The 18,800-nt window shown below is 40.1% G+C and overlaps 1 protein-coding gene across 1 annotated transcript in view; it reads left to right on the top strand.

The window, feature by feature from the left end:
- The window catches only part of epha8 (eph receptor A8), a gene marked incomplete at both ends in the record, with an annotated part of 137,672 nt that overhangs the window by 95,285 nt on the left and 23,587 nt on the right, over nucleotides 1-18,800 (top strand). The window contains 3 exons of the mRNA XM_080026042.1: nucleotides 13,563-13,718; nucleotides 14,197-14,619; nucleotides 16,541-16,665. Of these exons, the coding sequence (XP_079882168.1) occupies nucleotides 13,563-13,718; nucleotides 14,197-14,619; nucleotides 16,541-16,665 (704 nt within the window). The remainder of the gene's footprint in view (nucleotides 1-13,562; nucleotides 13,719-14,196; nucleotides 14,620-16,540; nucleotides 16,666-18,800) is intronic.

Consider the following 18,800-nt stretch of genomic DNA (forward strand, 5'->3'; position numbering starts at 1 on the left):
AAGCTCAAAAAACTGTGTTTTGCCTTTCAAAGTAAAATTTCCATGATCAAGGTTTTTTGATTATTGTGTCTGAACAATTATAGACACGTTTGAAAACATTTGACACATGTTTTAGTGCTTTGGTATGCTACACTTTGAGTCTATATAGTTAGCACAATGTCAAACCTAAATTGCTGCATCATGCCTATTATCCAAAATTCTGGGGATGGGGTGATTTGTGCGCAAGGGCCTGGGTGAGTTATAAGTAAGTAAGTAAGTAAAATGTATTTATAAAAGCACATTTATGACAGTTTGCACTGTCCAAAGTGCTGTACATAGTGCATTCAGTAGGTAAACAATGAAGGTAAAATAACAATAACCAAAATAAAAGACGTAAAGCCCATACATCCACATAAACACAGATAGTAGTGCAGAGGTAAGTAAGTAGTGCAGAGGTTAATGGGGAGGAAACACCAGGGTGTACATTGGTGTTTTGAGCCTTGATTTAAAGGCAGAAATGTAGGGGGAATCACATTTGTCAGGTGGCAGTTGGTTCCACAAGCACGGAGCAACTAGTGCAAAGTACATTTCTGAGAGTTGTGCCAGTGGCATGGCTGTATACGCTGGTCACCAAAAGAAAGTGATTGTCTACAGTAGCTCAGAAGAGAGTGACATCTCAATTCCACTTAACGACACCACTGATGAGAGTTCAGATGGCCAGAAAGATGATGATGGTGACTTTGTCATTGTGACACAATGACGCACAAATCACCCCACTACGTGGGGTGATTTGTGCGACAAGACAACTTTTTTTCCGAAAACTATATTTCTTAAACAGTTTATTCCAGATCCAAAGTTTTTATTGCCAGGGATGCACAACATCCTGAAATATATGTACATATTTGAGTTGGAGACATAACTGTCAAGGCCTCACTTTAAAATCACTTTGAGTAAAAAGTTGCACAAATCACCCCACCTTCCCCTATCTATATTTAAATATAATAAATATATCCATATCTACATACACATCTATACAATCAATCAGTATATATATCCATATATATCAATACAACCCATATATATATATATATTTTTTTTTTTATAATTTCCTTCTTACTTCTCTCCCTCATCCCTGTACCTTTTGAAAATCATTGCTTTGAACCTTTTTTTAAACTGGATCATGTTTGGACATTGCTTTAGCTCCATGCTCATCCCATTCCACAGTTTCACACCCCCAATTGAGATGCAATGACATTTTAAAGTCATGCGTACAGCCAGTGTCTTAAAGTTTAACTGTTCCCTCAAATTGTAACCCCCCTCTCTGTCAAAAAAAAGTTTTTGAACGTTACCTGGTAGCAGTTTATTTCTAGCTTTGAACATGATTTGTGCAACTTGATATTCAACCAGGTCATTGAACTTTATGATCCGGGAATGTAAAAACAGGAGGTTGGTGTGATCATAATATCCAGCTTTATTGATTATTCTTATGGCTCGTTTTTGTATTGTGACTAGTGGTAGCAGTGAGCTTTTGTAAGTGGTCCCCCAGACCTCCACACAGTAATTTAAATAAGGTAAGTTCATTGAGCAGTAAAGAATATGCAATGATTTTTGATCCAATATATGCTTTGCTTTACAAAGGACTAAAATGCTTCGTGACAGTTTAGATTTAACATGTTTTATGTGAGGTTTCCAGCTGAGCTTATGGTCTATTGTCACACCAAGGAATTTATTTACATATACTCTTTCAATATTAACACCGTCAATCTTAACATTTACGTCATTTTTTTTTACAATTTCCAAACAACATGATTTTTGTTTTACTTAGATTCAATGACAATTTATTATTGTCAAACCACTTTTTTAATTTGCTCATTTCAGTTGTAATTAACTCCAGAAGCTGCTGCAAGTCCTCTCCCGTACTAAAAATATTAGTGTTGTCTGCAAATAACACGAATTGTAAAATCTTTGATGTTTTGCATATATCATTAATGTAGAGAATAAAAATAATTGGCCCTAATACTGACCCCTGGGGGACCCCACAGGCAATGTCCAAACAAGATGACATATGTTCACCCATCTTCACAAACTGTTGCCTGTTCTGTAAATATTATCTTGATAATCTGAGTAATCATGTTGAAATGCAATGTTTGTCATGCTATGGAAATGGCGTTATGCAATATACTTTGGTGAGAGTTAAAATTCTCTATTATTTGCATTCAGAATGTAACTGACGGTCCATTGTGACAACAAGGGCAAGTGGGTTCCATTTAAATTCCCCGCTCCTCCCACGTCCACTCTCCCTCCGTGCTCCAAGTTCCCTCCGTGCAACGTATGCTGTTACGTCATACAAAGGGCTGAGGGGAAGTGAACGAGGGGAAGTGGAACTATAATTTAATTGCAGCAACAGTCTGCTCTATTGCAGTAAACTCAAAATGTCAGCTGGACGTTCGATTGTTTCTCATTTAGAGGCCTCCTAAATCGATAAGACGAAAAACGCTTTTTCTTGGAAATGCTACTTGCTACTGTCTGTTCATGCCTATTTAGAATTGTCAAAATTGAAGTTGACAAAGCAGTGTACATACGTCTATCTCTGAATTTATATTGAGGTGAGAATGTAGAAATGAAAAGGGAACATTTTACTAAATTAAAATTTGAAGTAAGTTTTTGGACCTGCTTGATTCAAATAAGATTGTAACACCAGATTGCAGATTAGCCTTCTTGAATATATATTTCAAACTGTAATGTAGTGGTCCAAAGTAAAAATAAAATAATTAAACATTACACCCATGCTTTAAAGGAGTAGTTTAGCTTTTTAACTCTCCCTGGCTCAAGAAAAGGCAACCGAAACCATGTAACTGTGTGTACATTTGTGGTCTAGTAATGGTCAAAGGTTGCTCATCCAGGTAAATTTAGCTCAAACACTGGTAGTCAAGGGGAGCAGATCAAAATAAAAACTTTACAACATCACTTAACACTCCTGATTGCTTGTTGAGTTTATTTACCACGATATGTTGAGTTCTATATCTTTTACACTTTATGTCCTTTTAGAACCAAATACATACGTGGTCATCACTGGTTTCTTTCCAGTATCCAACAACCACACAGGATTATTTAGTGATGTTGTAAAGTGTATCTATTGACCTGCTTCCCTTGACTACCAGTGTTTGAGCTAAACTAACCTGGATGAGAGGCCTTTGCCCATTTCTATATCAAAAATACACGCACAGTTACAGGAACAGTCTCTGTCGCCTTTTCCTGAGCCGGAGAGCAAGGCAAAAAGCAAAAAATAAATAAAAAATGTTGGACTATTCCCTTAATCCCAAAACATGAGTTCCAAAGTAGTTCAGCCCGTACTTTTTAATCCACAGGTAAACTTCATCCTTCTTCGTTATGCAAGCTGCTTGATGAATCAGACAGGACTTGAACCTTGTTTTGAATGTTAAGTGTGTATGTGAACTTGAGACCACGAGACGGATATGTTGTGACTGGAGCCTATAGCATGGCAGGGGACCGTATTAAGCACAGTGTGACTCCTGCCTCTGCGCGGCTCTCTCTCTCTCTCCCCTGCACACTTTGTCCCTGTTATAAATATATAAATAACCAAAGAACAGTCCATTCATTTCCCCTCTGATGCATGGCAGAGATTGCTTATGTCAGAAAAAACAGAAAAGTTTAGCCCGCTCCCCCGCTGCCTCTCCCCATGCCTTTCCCCCTCTCATTTCCATTTCCGACAATACACACACATACACACACACACACACACACACACACACAGCCCTCATCTTCTCAATCTGCCGCTAATATGCCTTTCAGAAAGCGGGTATTTTCTGCCCCTCCTCACTCTCCCTCTCTCCATCAGACACTGTTTAATAGTGACAGCCATTCAATCGGATAATTAACATCCGTTTAACGCTCATTAAGCGGGATGTATTTGTCTGGTTTGATTTGTAATTACCAGGCCTTTTTCACAGGAAAAACACTACGGCGACTTTCCCCTTTATGATGGCTTGATAGATGGGGATTGATTTGAACCCAGCAGGGGGGAGGCCCGGGGGAAGCGGGAATGTGTGTGCTGGGGACATTGAAGACATACTTGTTAATTGTCGTACTTTCTCTCATATTGATTTTGGCCAGGCATAAACACATCAACTCTACATTATATGTGACATGAATACAGAACAAATCTACTTAGGATGCTCTCTTTCAGTAATACACATATTAATAAAAACAAAGATAGGAAAACAGACAATTGTGCTTGACTACTTAACTGATAGAAACACAACTTTTGTGATATCAGTTGAACTTACTATGCTGCAATGTTGACAAGCCTGTGTGTCTCTCTCTTCTCACAGACTACTTCAATGAGGCACCTACTGTATATCAGATGTACTACAACATATAGATATACTATATAATATAAAACTGCAGACACCATAAAAAACATACAATAACTGCAATAGAAATGCCTCTTGAGATCGATTATAATATTGAGAGGAGGACGTTGAATTCTTTTAATTTTTTGTGAAGTCTAAAAAGGCTTGCTTAACATTTTATATTATATTACATATTTTAAAGCTCACATATTATGCACTTTGCTGTCAATTTTATATGGTCTAAGTAGTTCCTAATACTTATTTTTTTAGATGTTTGCTGAAAAACCCGTTCAGATAATTTATTGTAGCAAGCCTCTATACCAGGGGTGGGCAATTAATTTTCCCAAATGGCCACATGGGAAACAGGGACTGTTGTGGAGGGCCGGACCAATAGGCAAAACTCAATTCAGCTCAATATTAATTTGATCTATTTATAAAAAACTGTCAAATGTAGGGTATTTATTAAGCTGTGACTGGTAACAGTAAATGTTATGATAAGAATATAAAAAATTAAAGCAGATATGGTACAAAATGCAGTTGTCAGTATTTAATCAACATCCACAAAAGCAATTGTGATTTTTTTTTGCATGTTTTTACCATTTGTCAAAGAACAGCATTAAATGGACTTCATAAAGTGCTATTTCTATTTAATTTTCAGCTTAATTACAGAATTAGCTTTTTTTCCAAATTTTTTCTTAAGATGAAAATCTGAAGCAGACATAGCACAAAATAACAACATAATGTCACTATTCGAACAATATACTCAAAGCAATTTTAAACAAAATGTGCATGTTTTTGCCATTTGTTTTTCAGAACAGTAATAAATGAACTTTAAACAAAGTGTTATTATCCTTTTGTTTGTAGTTTTACAACTCCATTAGCTGTTTTTCAGTTCTTTTTTTCTTGTTCAATGAGAGAAATCTAGTCTGTGCTTGGCTTGAACAAGTGCACTGAAGTCAGGTTGAATGTTTGAGGTGGATATGCGCAGGACAGCTGACAGGTGATCATCAGTGAGAGAAGATCTGCATCCTGATTTGTTAAACTTCATCACTGAAAATGTTTGTTCACATATGTAGGTCGATCCGAAGAGAACCAACATCTTCTGAGCATGCCTCCTCATGTGTGGAAAGTTCTCCTCTTTGAGAGAAGAATAGAAATCCAGCAGTGACACCGACTTGAAGTGCTCTGACAGCACTGTATCTGACTGCAGGTCAATGAGTTTGAGCTGAACATCACTAGGTGCACTGTCCACACTGCAAGTGAAGGGGGAAACAATCATTTGCATCTCACCCTCAATTTTTTGGAAGTCTTGAAATCGCCTTGAAAACTCACCATGGAGTGCCAGCAACATGGATGAGTACCTGTGGAGATGATCAGTTTGTGGTGTGGCTTCTTTCAGGGTTTGCATGTGGGTGAAAGTGTTACCCTCCAACTGGCCGGAGAGAAACTGTAACTTCCTCATGAAAGCCTTCACCAGGCTGTGCATTTCATGTGCAAATAGGCCCCTGCCCTGCAGTTTGGTGTTTAGTTCATTCATCAGTGCAGTCACATCAACAGCAAATGCAAGATCAGCCATCCAGTTTGCATCTGAGAGCTCTGGGATGTGTTTGCCTTTCATATCGCAAAACTCTTGAATCTCTGCTCTCAGGTCCCATACTCTTTTAAGCACCTTGCCCAGGCTGAGCCACCTGACAGCTGTGTGGTAGCCAATGTCACCATGTTCATTTTCATGCTCCTCCAAAAGTGACACAAACTGCCTGTGATTTAATGCTCTTGCCCTGATGAAGTTAACTGTTTTAGTTATAACATCAATAACATGGTTTAGTTTTAGCACTGACTTACATAACACATTCTGATGTATAATACAATGCAAAAATACCAATTCCTGTTCTGAGTTCACTTCAGTCACTTTATCTTGCATCCGTTTCAAAAGTCCCACATTTTTTCCTGTCAGATTTGGACAGCCATCGGTTGTAACAGATGCCAGTTTGTCCCATTTAAGTCCCAGTGTGTCAAAACAGGCATTTACCTCAGTGAACAAATCACTCCCCGTCGTCGTCCCTTTCATTGACTGCATTGCTGCCAGCTCCTCTGTTACCTCAAAGTCTTTCGTTATCCCACGTATAAAAATTAGTAACTGGGCTGTGTCGCGGACATCACAGCTCTCATCCAGAGCCAAAGAGAAAAGTTCGAAATTGTCTGCTTTACTTTGCAGCTGATTCTCCAGGTTTCCCACGATGTCCTCAATCCTTCTCGTTACGCTTCGCCTGGAAAGCGGGACATTCTCAAACGCCTCTTTTTTCTCTGGGCATATTAGCGCAGCAGAGTCCACCAAACACTATTTAATAAACTCCCCTTCGGAAAATGGCTTACTTTTTTTGGCGATTTTGTGGGATATCACAAAGCTGGTCTTGGCTGCTGCATCCCTTGATGTGCACCGCTTGGTAAAACAGCTTTGTTGCTTTTGCAGTTTAGCTAGCAAAGCTTCAGATGCCTGTGCGCGATCTCCATCAGTCAAGTCGCCGTATTTCTCTGCGTGTTTAGTAGTGTAGTGGCGATTCAAATTATAATCCTTTAACACAGCGACCTGTTCTCCACAGACTAAGCACACGGCTTTACCTTTGACTTCAGTGAATAAATACTTAGACATCCATATTTGGTTAAAAACTCGGCAATCTGTATTGGCCTTTCTTTTTTTCGCATGAGCTGACATTCTTCAGCCCATTCACGTCAGCGCTAAGGTCTCCTGTGAGCTCAGTTAGTAGCCAGTTCGCGGCTCGTGGACGGGGTTCTTCTTCTACTTATTTTTATTTGCGACTTGCAACCAGAGAAGAAGAAGCTGCATACGTGCGCAAAAATAAAGCAACATCATAAGTCGCCTTCATAATAAAAGCAGTGCAGTTGTATTATTTTTTTTTTTTTATTTTATTTTTTTTTTAATAGTTATTTACATTTGATTGTTTTAGTTTCACCGTTTAAAAAAAAGCACAGGTAGCTTCCTATCCGTTGTGTTATTAAAAACGAGGCATAGACTGCTCTGGTTAAGATAAATTAGTGGAGTATGAGCAAAAGCATTCTGTGTTGGTGTATGTAACATTCAGGCTGTACTATGGGCATCTTGTCGCTTAGCGGGGAAAGCAACATGGCTGTCGCTCGGAAAATTTTCCAGAGGATCTCGGGGCCGTGGACCAATAAGAAATGGGGGGGTGGGGTTATCATCGACTACTGCTAATGTGGGGGGGAGGCATGGACATATAAAGAAAATATGGGGATGTGGCTGTGCAGTTTATGACGTCATAAACCGCGAGAATTCTGAACGGAGTATATTGGGGGGAGGGGTGGGGGTTTCAGAACGGGGGAGAGTGAGAAAAGGAGAGATTGTTATTTTTTTTTATATTTTGGCAGTCTCTAGGCACACCGTGGACCCATGGATATGTTGGAACACATTTAAAAAGTGCATTTAGCATAATATGTGACCTTTAACAGACAAATTATTAGACAGTTCAACATTAGTGTTGTGGACGTTACCCTAACCCTAACCCCAATCTAACCACGGCCTTTCCCTGATGTTCCAAGAATGCCACACAATGCTTTTAAATGTAGAGGACATTCCAAATGATTCTTTCCCCAATAGTCATTGAGTTGGCTTCCTGCTTTGTCCTCTGAACCCAACACAAACTAGCTGAACACATCTATTCATCTCCCCTTAAAGGATCTCCCTTAACCAGCCCCATCTATTCTATTGCCCGGTTCTTCTAACTCCATGCACCTGGATGGAACAATGAATAAATCAGGCTTGACTCTAAATTGGAAGGGGGGGGGGGCACGCTTATTGGAAGTTGAAGCAGAGCAGACAACCCAGCTGTTAGTATACCTGGACTAGTGAGTGTCCCATTTTCCACAGCTGATCTCACCAATGCCTTCCCATCCATCACTGGGACAGCTTCAGTGGCTTGTTAGTGATTCCCCTGCGCTCCCCTGGGAGAACCGGCTATGGAGCATGCTGGCTAACATTGGCACTGGATTTTGGAGCGTGCTTCCTTTGTTAAAAGGTTGACACTGCTCAAGGTGTTGGACATCAAGACTGGATAGTAGGTTCCTGAAGAGCCATTCCATTTAGAACCGTTACATTTGCTCCTTCTTACAACCTTGAATATGCCTTTTGCTTCATCATCAAGCATAAGAATACTTTACCAAACAGGCGGACCTGCTTTAAGTGCTAAATGTAGAAAAAGTAAGGGATAAAGAAAGAGTTTTACTTTGTTTGCTGTTTTATATTATTGATCAAGCTGCAGTCTGAAGAGAGCTATGCTTTGTAGCCACTAGCCAGAAGCTATTTGCAGTTATTCTCTTATCACCCCAATACTTCCCTATCAACTATGAAGTTAACATTGAAAAATATTTTCGGAAGCAAAAAAGTTAAATAAAATAAACTTTAAATAGCGCTGGTGGATACAGGAAGGCAAAGCACCTTGATGTCAGATTTAGGAACATGTCATTGGGACTACTGAAATGGAGCAGATAAACACAACCTGACTGGAAAACCATTCAAACATATTAAACAGAGGAAAAAACAGTCCAATTCATTGACGGACACACTGCCCTCACAAGATGTTATTGTATTTCAACTTGTAAGCCTTAATTTTGGCATACAATGAATCCACTATTCTTATTACTTTACTGGTGTTTTTTTTCTCCAATTCAGGGACTTTAAACATGTTGCCTTACACATTTTTCTCCATGGTAGAAAAGTTCTGTTTTTTCAGTTCGTATTTTTTAATTAAGAAATGCATTCATCATGTCATGTTCTTTTGTAGATTCTGGATTTACTAAAAATATCCTTGAGGCAGTTCAGGCTCAGAGCCAGCACTGTGGGCTTTCAACAGCCAGTTCAGGCTGCCCTTTAGTCCCCTCTCCCCTCCCTCCCCTACCTCAGTCTCCTCACGCGTGGGACAATCATGTGCTTTCTCTCCAGCTCCCCCTGTTTGTTTTTCTTCGTCTTCCACTGTGTTTATTTACCCACTTATACAAGGAATAAATCAAGGTCAGCACACAATGCCCACACACGGCTATTAAGATTCATTGTAATGCAAATTCTCTGCTAGAGAGTGCACTACATTGACAGGTACTGACACACCCGGTCAACACGCAAAACAGACGCACACTAACAGACAGACACACACAAACACACGTGCACAGGCACACACATTTACCAATATACCGATTCTGTAAACAGTTTACCAATGAACAGAGAAGTCCATGTTTCTTCACCCCACATCTATCCTTCTATTTCTATGAGGGTTTTTTATTCCATTGTCCTTTTTCAAACATGTCATATCCCTTACATGTCTGAAAGGTTCAAGAACACTTTTTTTTAACCTTTTTCAAAACTTTAAACTCACTTTGAAAGTTATTGCTGTAATTCTTAAGGACTTCAACATCAATTTAAATCGGTTCATCCTAGCCTGAGAAAAGGCAGAAAGAGTGTTTTTTTTAACCCTATATTTCTCTTTCTCGTGACATCACAGAAAGAGAAGTATAGGGTTAAAAAAAAACTTACTTTGTAAATATTACTGTGATGTCACAGTAAAAGACATCACAGTAATATTTACAAAGTAAGTTTTTTTAACCCTATATTTCTCTTTCTGTGATGTCACGAGAAAGAGAAATATAGGGTTAAAAAAAACACTCTTTCTGCCTTTTCTCAGGCTAGGATGAACCGATTTAAATTTTTTTCGCACATTTATACTACATAGGATCTCAGAATTCAATACACCTTCATATTCAAACCGGTGAAGGAGGCCTTTAAGTATTTCTTATTATTTTTTATATTCAAAAGATAAAACTTACTTAAAAAAAAATATTTTTTTTTTACTGTGAAGATCGTTTGACAGGACTGTGTGGGCGCAGCCATATCAAACGGTCTCCATGGCCATATTCATTGTTTTGGTTTTAAATACATCTATTGCGTAATAAGAACCAGAGCGTATCCTGCGTCATCAAATTTATCAAACCTAAATGACAATATCATTCATTTGGATCGATACATGTGCCTAACTCTTTTTAGATGCAACTTACTCCCAATGCAACTCCCCGAATTACATAGTTAAAAGGATTGTGTGGATTTGGGTTTACGGGGGCTTTAATTGTTTGCTCTACACTGAGCAGTGAATGAGCGGCACATCTGAAGTGAATGGAAAGGTTATCAAAGCTGGTCTTGACACAGACCGCCTTCTCTGCTCTTGCATATTCACCTGTGTTGATAAATTCATGATTCCTGTGGCTGCGTCAGACACCACTTGTGTATTTTTGTGTGTTTTGCATTACCATAACCTTTGCATATATGTGTGTGTGTGTGTGTGTGTGTGTGTGTGTGTGTGTGTGTGTGTGTGTGTGTGTGTGTGTGTGTGTGTGTGTGTGTGTGTGTGTGTGTGTGTAAGTCCTGTTGAATCTGTCAAACGGAGACTTGAAAGCAGCCCTGCCGCCTCTCTCCTTGATGAACGAGCTGTTCCGATGTTTATCGCGACCTGCTTTTCAACTTAGGGCCTTCACAAAAAAAAACACATCAAGGGATGGAGGGATTAGCGGGATAAAAAGAAGGAAGAGAAAAAATGGTCTCGAATAAATATCACAAATAGAAAATAGTTGCATGGCTCTTGTGGGGGTGCCTGACAGTGAATAGAAGAGCGCTATCGCCCCCACTCTGTTTTTCTGTAGTGACACATACTGTGGTGTGTGCGTGTGTGTGTGTCTGTGTGCGTCTGTGTGTGTGTGTCTGTGTGTGTGTGTCCTTCTGCTCTGTGTTTTACATTATCAGCTCTTAAGCAGGTGTAATGTGTAGGTGTATCGTGTATGTATATAATGCGTTGCAAATTTTGAGGGGTAAAGCTAATTCTCTTTTAGAATTTTCACAGCTTTAAACGCTTAAACCCCTGGAAAATGTGATGCTAATCAATTTGAGGCTCAGTTCCCTAGTACTTGATGTTGCTTAAAGTTTAAAATATTTAAACTAATTTTAACCTATGTTGGTCCTAACCTATAACAGGATCCAAGCATAAGGCGATAAAAAGGGTCTTTTTCAAGATACACAGAAATTATAGAATTATCTGCATCAAATATTATATTTTTCCCCAGTGGACTTTTAATTAAAAATGTTTTGAAGATATTAAAAAGATCTTGCATAGTCAAGTGTCAACAGACTGCTGGCAAGGTGAATGGAAAGCATCTATCGCTAGATACATTTCAATATAAAAACATAAATAAAAAATCAGCATAAATACTGGTTATGCTAATTAAAACTGAGCGACAATCACTTTGTGCTAAATATACTGTGGGGGATACATTTTAGCCTAGTTTATTTCATCTGTTGACATGGTGTGTTTATGTAACGCTAGAAATAGCTAGAAATGTAGTGATTGAATGCATGAATACTTTACCAAGTTAGACAAATCAAAGGTTTTTATTTTCTGTTTGTTCTGTTGACGTCAGTACACCATCAACAGACAAGAAGTAAACAGAATGGCTGAAGCTTCCCTTTTAGACATTAGCTGCTTACAGTATCCTGCAGTACTGGCCCCTGGTTGCAATTCACATCCAATTATAAATTACTAAAATTTCTGGCTTTAAAATCAACTTTTTGGCAGATCCCTTGAACATTCTTGAAGCTGCCTTAGTTTTAAAGTCCCTGTAGGTTTGTTGGCATGTCAACTCAATGTCTGTAAATACAATTCAGTAATTTTGTCCTCAGCACCGGATCCTTGGTAAACAGTGGATGGATATTTATAAGCTGGTAAATCCTTTTCTACAGACTGCTCCCGGCTTCCCCTCCCCTTATGAACACTGACTCGCTCTGCACTATTAGCTCAGAGGTCCTAGCTCTGGTTTTTTGTCCTTAAACTGTAAAACTTTAATATTAATACATTAGTCATGTGTGTAATCAACGAAAAATTAGCCCGAATAAGACACATCAATTAGCAAACCAATATCTAGACAAAATAAGTTGTCAGTACATGCTTTTCTGTTCGGTGTGTGTGTGTGTATGATTGTTTGTATGTGTGTGTGTGTGTGTGTGTGTGTGTGTGTGTTAGTGTGTGTGTGTGTGTGTATTTCTGTGCAGCCACGGTGAACATTTGCACATGCAATTTGTCAGGTAGAGCAAGAATGGGAAGATTTTATTCCTTGCAAGTGCATCTAAAAAATGTCTCAGCCAGCAATCCAAAAATACATTCTACCCATCCACTTTGTTATAATTGCACTCACGTTGGTTATCCAATTTCATGGTTTTCCTTCAGCACTTTTTGAAGTCTTAAGAACCTTTAATGTTCCTCCATAAACGTAACAAGGGAAAGGTTAGAGAAAAACACTGCAAATGCAAACTTACACTTAGCATTATGGGGGAAGCATAAATTACCCAGTGAAAGAAGAGCCCGTGAAAAGAGCATGCCTGTGTCTGCTGCCAGTGCTTTATGAGGAGTGTGTGTGTGTGTGTGTGTGTGTGTGTGTGTGTGTGTGTGTGTGTGTGTGTGTGTGTGTGTGTGTGTGTGTGTGTGTGTGTGTGTGTGTGTGTGTGTGTGTGTGTGTGTGTGTGTGTGTGTGTGTGTGTGCGTGCGAGGTTTACCCCTGCCCCATTTACCAAAGCAGAAGACTATTAACTGCTTGGAAAGAGAATATATTTATCACAAGCCCTCCATTATTAATCAGTGCGGAGTTAAAAGTGAATATGTATCAGAGGAGCTTGAATAAGGTTGAAACACGGTCTGGATTCTGAGGGTCTCTCTGGGACTATCAACAGTGCAAAGCCTTTTTTTCCCAGCCCAAATCTGAGCAGAAAGAAAGAAGGATGACTTTCATCTCCCCTAGCTTTGCGGGTCTCGACGGTTACTAGGCCCTGTAATTATACATAGATTTGGAAAGGGCTGGTTGGGGGGGATGTCCTAAAATTATTGCTTTAGAGGAGATGACACAGTTTTGGAAAAAGTTGAAAGCTAGCGTCGATATGGACAGCTTGCCTTATGGGAGTGCGATTTTTGTCTTTTCTGGTTGCACTCTCTCTCTCTCTCTCTCTCTCTCTCTCTCTCTCTCTCTCTCTCTCTCTCTCTCTCTCTCTATCTCTCTCAATTTGATCATGGTATGAGTGATTATGAGAGTGCTGAGCCCAAGTCCCTGCAAGCTCTCTGTTTACTGTATTTATTCTTCCCCCTCTCTCCGCAGCTTGTGAGGTGGGTTTCTATAAGCCGGTGGCAGGAGATGGCCCGTGTGGGAAATGTCCTCAACACAGCCACTCAGAGACCAGAGCCGCCCTGGCCTGCCCCTGTGACTCACACTACTACCGGGCAACAGATGACCCAGCAGCAGCTCCATGCTCCCGTAAGCACAAAATACACATGGTACACACAATCACTTAATCCCACAGTCAAGAGCACCTCCACGTATAGTGCAAAGTAAGGTGCACACTCACTCACACTCACTGTAAACATGAAAAAGTTAGTTGTCTTTTTGTTCAGATAACTTATCATTCATATCTAATAAAAAAATACTTTTCATATTTATAAACACTTCAAATTCAGAGTTCTACATACTACAAATTTCAAACGATAACAGTTGTGCCAGCTAATTGTGTTGGTCCAGATGTGAATTCAAACAATTAACAATATTAAAACAGTTTAAAAAAAACTTCCTGATCAAAAAAGAATGAGTTGGCACAACTTAGTCGTAGAAGTCAAAACTTGAAGTTACATTTAAACTGAAAATGACATATGAAGACTTTATTTCATTATATTTTTCAAGACAGTGATCAAACCAGTGAATGAATTCTGTCTTTTTTTTCTTTTCTTCTATTGTCCAGGCCCTCCGTCTGCTCCGGTAAGCGTCATCTCTTCGGTCAATGGGACGTCGGTGAACATAGAGTGGGATCGCCCTATGGATACCGGAGGGCGCAGCGACCTGCAGTACAGCCTGCTGTGTCAGAAGTGCTCAGGGGAAGGGAGGCCCTGTGAGGACTGCGCTGCCTTCCCGGGGGGCGTGGGTGGAGGGAAGGCAGGGGCCAGCATCGGAGCCGGGGGTGGAGGAGGGGTGGTGGAGCGGACCGGCTCTGCGGCGGTCCGGTTTGTTCCCCGCCAGGCTGGGCTGACCGAGCCTTGGGTAACCGTGCTCAACCTGGTGGCTCACACCAACTACTCCTTCCGCATCATGGCCACCAACGCAGTGTCACACCTGAGCAACGAGCCGCCAACTTATGCCCTGGTCAACATCACAACTAACCAGGCAGGTAGGGTTTGGAACAATGACAATTTTCTCTCGTTATGAAGGCTTTACCGATCTGTAATGTGATATCGATGTACTGTACCTACAATCTGCTTTTTAAGGGCACGGAATCTTGCAGCTCCGTGAGAGTGGTTAGTGACACTGCATCTCATTGCAATCAGGTGTGTGTGGCACTGACTGGCATTGAGTTTATGCAGTGTCACTAACCACTCTCATGTAGCCAAAAAGATTCCGTGCCCTCACACTTTCAACACGGACATGCACTTTATTGCGTCCTAATCATTTGATACTCGCACCGCCGGCACGCGCTAGAAAACAGCTTTATGACAGCTGGCGTCGTAAAAACTACTACTTCTTTTGTCCAATGGGGCCACTAGCCGGCAAAGTTCCTCGTAGCCACTTTAAGACAGAGTTTGAATAGCAAAGGATGTGTTCACTCTGCTGTTCAGGGCACATGTGCTGGGAATTTTCTGTGTTCAAATCTGGCTTTGAACCCTCCAATCACTTTAAATTACCCAAAAGTAGAGAAAAGTTACTTACTTTGCCCTGAGACATGGTGGCTGACTTGAAGCCAGTCATGGCCCTTTATCACACGCCTTTCTCATCTCTCTTGCTGTTTCACTCTTACTTCCAAAATATTCTTTGACAGAAATGAGCTGTCTCAACGACATTTAGTGCCGATAATGAAAAGTTGAAGGATCAGTCAGAAAACTGAACGTATGTCCAACTCTGACATTTCAATGTGCTCAGTACTGACTCTTTAAACACAACAAATGACTTCAACCTCATCTGCAATGTGATTAGTTTTGCAGTAATCACCAGCACAAACCCCTGTCATTGTCAATGACAGGGTTTTCTCAACTTGAATGCAGGTAATATTTTAACCCGTCAATGACTCATTGACGGGTTAAAATATTACCTGCATTCAAGTTGAGAAGTGTTAATCTTTTAAAAGTTGGAAAAAGTATGTATTTTTTTAAGAGCAGATTATTTCTGTCCCCCCAGCAGCCAGTCCTCATTTACTTTGATGTTGAAAATTCCCAGCAGTCTGAACACCGGCCACAGCCAAAAAAATCAAAGCACTGATTGATATTTCTAGCGGATTCTGGGTTTTGGTGTTGAAAGATTACATTTATGTAAATGTTTGGTCGGTGACTCCCCAATGTGGCCTCTCATCAAAAGCTGCCCTGACCTGCCCATAGTGATTGACTCACCTAGAGTTTACAATATTTTTACCTGGTACCCAGCAGTAGGTTGCTTTTCAAAATGCGTTTTCATGGTCTTACAGATCTTACATGCTGGCAGCAAAGTCTAAATCCCATTATTTTTTGGGCAAGATTGTTCTTGGTTGGGACATACAGTATGCTAAATCCACTGCACAAGCAGTATCTGCTGCAGTCTCTGGAAATGTTGGATTGAAATGTTGGTTTTGGTCTGCGCAACATTTTTGTGTGATCATGGAAAAAACATTTAAGGAAAAAAGTTTCCAGGGTATTTTGTACGGAACTCTATGACAATAATTTGAGTTTCAAAATAAAGGTCCATACTTTGTTAACATTCTGCTAGATATTAACTCTTTGCCAGTGAATTCCCTTTTCAAGTTGTGATTTCACAGAATTGTCATTGTTTGGCACTAACAAACAATACTGTCTTCGCCGATTGAGACTGGAGGTCAGAAAATGAAACCAAATAGCAATCACATCTGTAAGAATGAAAGAGTGTGCACCGACTGATGTAGTGGTCAGACCAATTTATCACTCCAAAAAAATCACATCATCCTCTCTGAATGTATTCCATTGAAGTGTGGCATTAACTGTGTCAATAGGACTCTCTCTACTCTTTACTATATCTTGTGGTCATTGAGATAAAAAACCCAAACTTGAACTGACAAAGCAGTAATCGCTCCTGTTTGTTTACTTGTGCAGCCCCCTCTGTAGTCCTAGCCATTCGCCAAGAGAACACCAGTCAGAACAGCGTGATTCTGCTGTGGCACGAACCCAACCAGCCCAACGGAGTCATCCTGGAATATGACATCAAATACTATGAAAAGGTACGGAACTAGTTTATTTTTTTTAAATATTATTTCTGGTAACTTTTGCTTTATTAGTTTTGGAGAGACAGAGATGAAATGGGGTAGAGAGGGGAACGACATGCAGAGAACGACCGGGGCCGGTCTTGAACCCGGGTCTGCTGCAAAGAGGACTAACCACTACACCACAAGCGCCCCCTAAGAAACTAGCTTCTGAGTCTGCACCAACAACAGCACTAAAAACCCACACGATGCAGTCATTTGTTTTAGGGTTGTGTCGACATATTCTGTTTGTATATTCTTAGAAAACAGCTAACATGTTACTATTCAGGGCAGCTTATGGAAGGGGAAGATAAGTGGCACCTGGAGAAAACACAAGCACATTGTCTTCAAAGGGGGGCTGTGACTAAGCTGTGCCAAGATATTGTTAAATGCAGAGAAGTGGCGGTTTGGATGGATAGACTCTCTGGATAACTTAATCCAAGAAAAAAGAGCCTACTTCTGGTGGCTCAGCTAATTGAAAGGAAATGGGGAGTGGAGAGAGAGTAGAGAGCGATGAGACGTGAGTGTGGATTCCAACTTCCAGCAAAAGTGACTGTGACAGCAAGCGGCTGACTGGCGTGCTCGCATAGCCTAGCGACACACTAATTGCTGCTGGTGTGGGTGTGAATGTACACTGCTGGCATGTGTGTTTGGGAGAGTAGATGTTTGTGTGTGAGATGATAGAAATCAGCTAATTGCAGAGGGAGCCGCCTGGGAGAACGGGCAGTCTCGTTGCCAAACAAGCATGGATGGTGTGGGGAATGCTAAAGGATTAGCTCGTCTTCTCCTCTTCTGGTCATCTTAATCCGGCCCTCGCTCAAGAAGGGGGAAGGGGGGGCACTTGTGTGGGGGGATTTTAAGTGGACAAGTCAGCAATGTGCATTCTTGTGGGTTTTTCTATACTACTGGCCTAACTACAATGAGACACCTATGCAACTATGGCACTTATTCATAATTAGACTGTTGTCCTTTTCTCAGGACACATGAATGATTCACATACACTGCTGTTTGGATGCATCGGGCAGCTCTTATTATTTCAAGCTGGATTTATTGTTTACCTCGACTCGGTTAAAGAAGTGGAGTTCACTTTGCAAAGATGCTGCAGCAAGCAAATGGAAGCAAGTGAGGATAGCAGGATGAGTATGATGAACTTCATTGTTAAGGGGAGAAACTGCAGGTGAAGGGGTAAACATGTTTTACTTATAAGACATTATTATACAATCTTTTCAGAAACATTTGAATTAATATGTAAAATTATCTAATGAAGTATAATTGCGTACATTTGCATCTCTCACTTTTTAAACTTCAAAACAATCAAAATAGGAGTAATTACATTATGAACAATTGATGCATCAAAATTAAGCGATTATCTTAAAAGGAAACATGAAACAAAGAGCAACACTCCTCAAAGTACCTGTCATTTGTTCTGGCTGACAGAAGCAGATCAAACGATGGCTGAGGTAATTATCCGCCAATTACATTTGACTGACAGGCAAGGCTGTTTTTTATTTATCATAATTTATTATCTGGTATAATCTGCCCTTTTCTCATCTTGTTTCAATGTACTGATGTATTTTCAATAGACAGCTGAGACAGCTAGTATAGCTTTTGATAAAAAAAAATGAATGCATTGTTGAAAATTAGGAATGGAACATGGAAAATAATTTCCAAGATATACTTTCCACGTTTCTTTTATTGAGTGAATAGGACACATTTAAAATGGTACGGTATATGAGTGATCACCTTAAAGCAGCTATAATCAATATTCAAAATGACGATGTGAGAAGCATGTGACGAGGGGAAGTGTGGTAGTGATGAACATACGGAGAATTATCCCCTGAATCTGCAGCTCCCCTCTGCTTTATGGAGTTGTATGGGTTTCAGGTCATTGTTTTACTGTCCAGCACACAATTATGCTATTTTGATTCACTCTCAACTATAGATCTAACCACAAGGTGTCAAGTGAACTTGTTTGTTTTTTTAAAATGGGGAATTACAGTGAGTGTATGAGCTGTAGTACAGCAGTGAAATAATCATTCAAGATTGGCATATCCAATTTAGTTGGAAATTACACCTTACATGTTTTCTTAAGTTGCTTGTTTCCAAAATGATGA

The sequence above is a fragment of the Ammodytes marinus genome, assembly GCF_949987685.1.
Source record: "Ammodytes marinus genome assembly, chromosome: 4".
Classification (NCBI taxonomy): domain Eukaryota; kingdom Metazoa; phylum Chordata; class Actinopteri; order Uranoscopiformes; family Ammodytidae; genus Ammodytes; species Ammodytes marinus.